Source organism: Gracilinanus agilis, unplaced genomic scaffold (assembly GCF_016433145.1).
Source record: "Gracilinanus agilis isolate LMUSP501 unplaced genomic scaffold, AgileGrace unplaced_scaffold20868, whole genome shotgun sequence".
In the NCBI taxonomy this organism is placed as follows: domain Eukaryota; kingdom Metazoa; phylum Chordata; class Mammalia; order Didelphimorphia; family Didelphidae; genus Gracilinanus; species Gracilinanus agilis.
In genome coordinates, this window is record NW_025352324.1 from 1 (window position 1) to 7,087 (window position 7,087).

Consider the following 7,087-nt stretch of genomic DNA (forward strand, 5'->3'; position numbering starts at 1 on the left):
TTCCTTCCTTCCTTCCTTCCTTCCTTTTCTTTCTTCCTTTCTCTTCCTTCCTTCCTTCCTTCCCTCCCTCCTTTCTCTTTTTCTTTCCTTCTTTCTTTTCTCTGTTTCTTCCTTTCTTATTTTCTTTCTCTATCTCCCTTCCTCCTTCTTCTTTTTTCCCCCTCTATTCTTTCTTTCCTTCTTTCCTTTCTTTCCATTCAAATCCTGTCTCAGACATTTACTTAATGGGCATATTAGAGTAGGGAATCCTTTTTGGGTATAACGTGTAAGGAGACAGGTTGGTGAGATCTGTTCCAACTCTCTAATTCTGAATGCCTCATCTATTTCTTCCTTCTGTCCAGGCATTCTCAGGACAATATGACTTCTGTTACTCCCTCTGTTGACTTTGATCCAAATGTCAAGGGACCTAAGTTTCTAGCTTTACTCCCATACTTGGGAGTAAAGCTGTGTGACTTTGGTCAAGATAATTCCTCTTCAATAATCTCAGTTTCTTTAGCTATAAAACTGATATGGTAGTACTTTTACTATGCATCTCCTGGGTATGCTGTGAGAAAAATATATAACAAGCCTTAAAACACTAGGTAAGGGTAAATTATCATTATTAGTATAGATCACATGAGTGATCTATACATCATATTTGGATTTGCATCCCACACTCACATGTCTGCTATACCCTTGTTGTGTTGTGTACACACACACACACACACACACACACACACACACACACACAATCAATAACTAAATCTTTAATCCTTTTTTTTTTTTAACCCTTGTACTTCGGTGTATTGTCTCATAGGTGGAAGATTGGTAAGGGTGGGCAATGGGGGTCAAGTGACTTGCCCAAGGTCACACAGCTGGGAAGTGGTTGAGGCCGGGTTTGAACCTAGGACCTCCTGTCTCTAGGCCTGACTTTCACTCCACTGAGCTACCCAGCTGCCCCCATCTTTAATCCTTTTAATGCTTTGTCTATTGCCTTCTTGATTTCTGATGACCACAGTTTTTCATTTAATCAGTCAACAAGCATTTACTCTGTCCTAATTAATTTACAATTAAGCACTTACAGTGTGCTAAATGTTAGGGATACTACAAATGCAGGGGAAAATACTCTGTGATCTCAGGAGCTCGCAGTTTAACTAGGGCGCCCACACCTAAATATCTAGGTATATATACACCATTTAGCTCGGAAGGCACTCAGAAAGGGGTGCAGGTGGAATGGTCCAGGAAAAGCTCCCTGTAGGAGGTGAGATTTAAGCTGGGACTTGAAGAACCACGGAATCTGGGAGGTGGAGGGGAGAGGGGAGAACATTCCTGGCTGGGGTGGGGGTGCGCCCAGTTCATGGGTCACAAGAGTACAGCTCCCTTATGGGTGATGGATGATCTCAATGCGAAGCTCTGGGAGTTTGTCCTTTCCTGCCTTCCTATCCCATCTGATACTCCTGACCGTCAATTCCTGGATCCTTAGGATGGACTCTGATGCTGAGGCTTGAGCGGGAAAGTATTTACTGTGGCTCCCACCCCAGATCACTCTCAGACCCAGAGATGGAGAATACATCTGCTCTCTGAGAAAACCTCCAGCTACTATGACCCAAGGAACAGCTGTCCCCAAGCTCCTCACCTTCTGAAGGCGAACATCTGCGTGGCCACTCCTCTGGTCTGAGTCTAGGACAAAGGTGCCATTGGGGTCTCCTTCCACAATGGAGAAGTCAATAAGGGTATACGCTGGGTCCAGGTCAGCATCTGTGGCTGTGACTGTGGCCACTCGTGTTCCTGGCACTGTATCCTCGGGAAGGCTGACTGGCCCATACTGAGAGCAAGAAATAGTGCATTACTCCAAGAGAGGCAGAAGAGTACAATGGAAAAACCATTAGGTCTAGTGTCAAAGGACCTGGGTTCAAATCTCTGCTCTGGTCCTTATTGTGACCAGAAAAGGCATTTCTTATCTCTGGATCTCAGTTTCCTCATCTAGTAAAATGAGAGCGTTTGACTAGATCATCTCTAAGTTCCTTTCCAGCACTACATCCTCTAATCAGCCCCAGGATGAAGGGGATTTAATGTGATAGAAGGAAAGGAAAGAAGCATTTAAGTGCCTACTATATGCCAGGCACTGGGCTAAGCACAAATATTTTCTCATTTGATCCTCACAACCACTCTGAGAGACAGGTGCTATTATCATGCCAATTTTTACAGTTGAGAAAACTGAGGCAGACGTTTAAATGACTTGCCCATAGAGACATAGCTGGTGTCTGAGACTGGATTTGAACTCAGGTTTTCTGCTCTACCCACTGCACTACCTAGCCATAGTGAGGAATTTGCTATCCTTCCCTCTGGGTCCTTGGCCCCTTTTACCAGCTTCCTCCTTCTCCATCCTCTTGGTTATATCACTCTCTTGTAGGTGTAGGAAGGGTGATGGCAGAGCATCAGTGGTTACCTGGGAGGCTGAGAACACAGGGGCATGGTCATTCACGTCCATCACCTTGATGCTAACTTCACAGGTGCTGCTCAGACCTAGAAGCCAGACAATCATTGAATGGCACAGTTAGAAAACATCTCCCAGAGGTCTACTTGTCACAGCCATCCCTGAGCGGAAGTCCCCATTATAAGATCCAGTGATGGGGAACTCACTCCTTCCTTAGGCAGCCCATCCTGCCTTTGGGAATTTCTAAGTGGTAGGAAGTTTTCCCCTCTATTGAGCCTAAATCTACTTCTGCAGTCTGTCTTCTGGGGTAGTGCTAGTGGGAGAAAGAGAGGGAGTAGATTATTATCGTCATTTTACAGATAAGGAAACTAAAACATATAGCAGTTAAGTGACTTTTCCAAGGTCATACAATAAAGGTCCGAGGGTGAATTTGAACTCAGATCTTCCTGACTGTAGGTCTAGCATTCTCTCTGCTGTATCACCTGATTGCCCTCCTCTGTACCGCACCCCCAATCCCAGAGAAATGTGGGAAGATAGTGTTTGGGAAAGTCCAGGTCACATCTTCAGGGGAACCCTTATTCCTAAGAAAGAGACAGCAGACAAAAGGATAAGCAGAACATGGCTGCATCCCACTGAGTGGAAGCATATGAGCAGGGGGCCTTTCATCCCTGCAGCCACTAGATGGTCGGATCCCAGTGTTAGGCCCACATCAGTCACTCAGTCAATGAGCAGAGGCAGCATGCAAAGAACTATTTAGGCAAAGTATTTTTGTTGTTGTTCAGGCGTCTCAGTTGTGCCCAACTCATGACCCATTTTGGATTTTCTTGGCAGAGATACTGGAGTGATTTGCCATTTCCTTCTCCAGCTCATTTGACAGATGAGGAAACTGAGGCAAGCAGGGTTGAGTGACTTGCCCAGGGTCACACGGCTAGTTAAGTGTCAGAAGTCTGATTTGAACTCAGGGAGTTGAGTCTTCCTGACTCCTGGCTCTGCACTGTATTCACAGCACCACTTAGGTGTCCACATGCAAGGTATGGGCAGTATAAATGTCTCAGAGGAAAGACTACTAGCATGAGGGGATACCAGGACAGATCTCCTGCAGAAAGTAGAACTTGAGTGAATCTGTCTTTTTTTTTTTTTTTTTAAACCTGTTATCTTCTGTCTTAGAATCAGTATAAGGCAGAAGAGAGGTAAGGACTAGGCTGCTGGGGTTATATGACTTAGCCAAGGCCATACAGTGAGGAAGTCTCTGAGGCCAGATCTGAACCCAGGACCTCCCAACTCCAGGCTCGCCACTTCAACAGCCATGCTACCTAATTGCCCCAACACCGACATCTTCTCATCACCTCTCACCTAGACTATTGCAATAGACTTCCAGGGGTTGAAGTGACTTCCCCACTCATCTTCCCCATTAACCCATCCTCCACTCAGCTGTAAAAATGATTTTCCCCAAACCTGAGTCTGACCATTCCGCCTCCCTACCCAGTCAACTCCAACGGCTCCCTGTTATCTCCAAGATGAGACTGAAAATGCTCTGTTTGGCTTTGAAAGCCCTGCCCAAGTTTCTTATACCTTGCTCCTCTCCAAATACTGAACAATCTAGCCCTACTATTCCTCAAATAAGATACCCCATATATCCCTTCTAAGGGTCCTTTTTTTTTTTTTTAAAACCCTTAACTTCTGTGTATTGGTTCCAAGGCAGAAGAGTGGTAAGGGTTAAGCAATGGGGGTCAAGATAAGGGTTAAAAAAAAAAACTTGAACCCTTACCTCCCATCTTAGAATCAATACTGTGTATCATTTCCAAGGCAGAAGAGCGGTAATGCTCCAAGACAATGGGGGTTAAGTGACTTGCCCAGGGTCACACAGCTAGGAAGTGTCTGGGGCCATTTGGCCTCAGATCCACTGAGCCACTACTTGTCCCCTCATTGTCTTTTCAAAACTGGCTGTCCTCCATGCCTGGATTGCTCCCCCCATTCACTTCCATCAAGACTCAGCTCAAGGAGGCAGCTAGGTGGCTCATGGACGCAGAGCCAAGCCCTCGCCACTCTTCTGTCTTAGAATTGATTCTAAGAAGGTAAGACTTACAAAAGAAAGGAATGGCATTTGTGTGAGTGGAGAGAAGAGGAGATGGATGGGAGAGATGCCACGTTAGAATGATAAGATTCGGATATGTGGCATGAACGAGAGGGAGAAATCAAGGATGGCACCAAGGCTGGTGATGGGGAGGTTAGGAATGTCCTAAACAGTAATAGGAAAGTTGGGAAGGGGGCAGGGTCTGTTGGGGACAGGCCTCTTGTAGACAGTTACCGCCTTCTTCTCCAGCCAGGTCAGCAGCAAGCACGAGCAGCTTGTAGAGTTCCCCTGCCCTGAGTGGGGTGTCCTGTACCATCACTGCCCCTGTGTGAAGGTCCACAGAGAAGGAGGAGCCCTCGGGTCCGGGAGGTTCCTGGCTCAGTAGCTTGTAAACCACATGGGCGTTAGGAGAGTTGGGGTCATCAGCATCCGTGGCCTGGAGCCTGGTCACCTCTGTCCCTGTACGTGAGGGCAACAGCAGTGGTCAGCAGGGGGGCACAGCGTCACCTGAGCCTGACCATAGCCCAACTCTGGGTTGCATATGGTAGGATCCTAACTGGATCGTGGTCTGCCATGACTCATTGGTTTGACCACAATCTAGCCATGGCTCAGCCACAGCTTGACCACAGCCCGCCCCGGCTACTCTAGAAACAAGAGTTTGATGTGTAGCATTTTCCCATTCTCACTCACAACTCCCTTCAAGGACCCCATGAACATAATTGAATCTGGCAAACATTTGTAAAGTGCTTACTATGTCTAAGCACCCACCAGGGGGCGGTGGCGCCCACTTTGGGAATCACTGCTCTAAGTGCTCCACAACCCCTGTTTCAGAAGAGCCCAGGCCCTCAAGTGAGCTCCATTTTACTAGAGGGATGCATCACTTATGCAGAGAAGTGGTTGTTGTCCTTCTTACTGAAGAGGACCAACATGACATCACTGGTGATGCCTTTTGACTTGAGCATAAATTGAATTTAAGTGAGGCAGAGGTGCCCAAAATGGTCAGCCTCACTCTCTCCTCCAGAGTCATCCAAGTCCAACGGCAAGACAAAAGTCAGGATGACTGGAGATGGACCAGGATGTAGTGGATGACCTGGACATCCTCCATGGCCGACTAAGCTCTAAGTCAGTGGTTCCCAAACTTTTTTGGCCTACCACCCCCTTTCCAGAAAAAATATTACTTCGCCCTCTGGAAATTAATTTTTAAAAATTTTAATAGCTATTAATAGGAAAGATAAATGCACCTGTGGCCATCACCGCTTCCCTGGATCCCTGCAGCACCCACCAGGGGGTGGTGGTGCCCACTTTGGGAATCACTGCTCTAAGGGCTCCACAACCCCTGCTTCAGCCATCTTCATGGCTGTTGGAACAAATTCTACCCATTCCACTGGGTAAAGGAAGTCTTCATATGCTTGGGATAGACATCCCCCTAACTCATTGATGGGTTTGAAGCCTATCAGGTACCCTTGACTTGGTTTAGCCTGTTCGCCTAGATGGTTTACTGTGGTGTGGTTGCTGCGCATGGTACAGTTTCTTGGAGCCACAGTTGAGAGCTGGGTGGCAGATGGACACCCAAGAAGGAGAATAGCCTTGAAAAGGACTCAGCAAGCCTTCACCTTAGAGGGGCTAGTCCTCCCTTAACATCCCATACATCCCATGCAGATAAGGGAGTACAAGGTGATTTATTTGGGAGATGATTGACTCCCTCCCTCTGCTTATGCTCAACGACTCAAAGCCAGTGTAGCCAGACCTGCAGTAGGACAGATCCTTCTTAGCCTTTGTCCATTCTTGCTCATTTCCTAGAACCCAAGCCATAGACACCCCCTTCCTGCCCACTCACTTTCCTTTCCCATTCTTTTTTTCTTTTGTGGTTTTGGATAGCTTATATTTCTTCTTCTGAAAACTTGCCAAACTGTTCCTATCCTTTGTTCCTATCATTATCAGAGAATGTTGCTAGTTCTTATATATTTGTATATATTCCCTATTGATCTTGGCTATCAGAACTTTGTTAGAGAAATTATTTGCAAAGACTTTTAAAAAAAGCCTTACTTCCATCTTAGAATCAATACTGTGCATTGGTTCCAAGGTAAAAGAGCAGCAAGGACTAAGCAATTGGGGTTAAGTGACTTGCCCAGGGTCATATAGCTAGAAAGTATCTGAGGCTAGATTTGAACCTAGAATTTCCCATCTTCAGGACTGGCTCTCAAACCAAAGAACTACCTAGTGTCTTGTGGTCAAAGTTTGTCCCTTTCTCCAACCCATCTGGATTGACCCCAGCTCTGCTCTCCAAACCAAGCCCAGAACAATCACTTACCTGAGGAACTGAGCTCCAGGACCTCAGATGGGGAATCAGTGAGAGGGCAGTTAGGAGGGTTGTCATTCTCATCTGTCACGAAGACTGTTAGCACCAATGGGTCACTGTAGGCCATGCCCTCCATGTTCCTGGCCCACACAGAGATCTGGTACTAGAGAGGGTGAATCATGAGGTGAAAAGAGGGAAAGGAAGATGTGGAGGAAGACGTGAGCAAGCACAGCTCTGTGTGTGTGTTTGTGTGCATGTGTGTGCATGCACGTGTGCCCACACATACACACACAGGTAC

General features: G+C 46.6%; 1 protein-coding gene across 1 annotated transcript; it reads right to left on the reverse strand.

Moving 5' to 3' along the window:
• Positions 1-870: 870 nt before the first annotated feature.
• Positions 871-6,948, reverse strand: LOC123254390 (cadherin-16-like). The gene is made up of 4 exons (XM_044683425.1): positions 6,802-6,948; positions 4,725-4,949; positions 2,429-2,505; positions 871-1,804 (listed from the first exon to the last, which is right to left on the reverse strand). Exons 1-4 carry the CDS (start codon positions 6,923-6,925, stop codon positions 1,361-1,363), a joined length of 870 nt encoding a protein of 289 aa, XP_044539360.1. The 5' UTR covers positions 6,926-6,948; the 3' UTR covers positions 871-1,360.
• Between the last annotated feature and the right edge of the window lie 139 nt (positions 6,949-7,087).

Bases quoted from the DNA above. Each gene is read 5' to 3' on its own strand.
- LOC123254390 (XM_044683425.1), bottom strand. From the start codon at position 6,925: ATGGAGGGCATGGCCTACAGTGACCCATTGGTGCTAACAGTCTTCGTG. The intron at 2,506-4,724 runs GTAACTGTCTAC...TCTGGCTTCTAG, and splicing joins CCTGGCTGGAGAAGAAGGCG to GTCTGAGCAGCACCTGTGAA. The intron at 1,805-2,428 runs GTAACCACTGAT...TCTTGCTCTCAG, and splicing joins CTGTGTTCTCAGCCTCCCAG to TATGGGCCAGTCAGCCTTCC.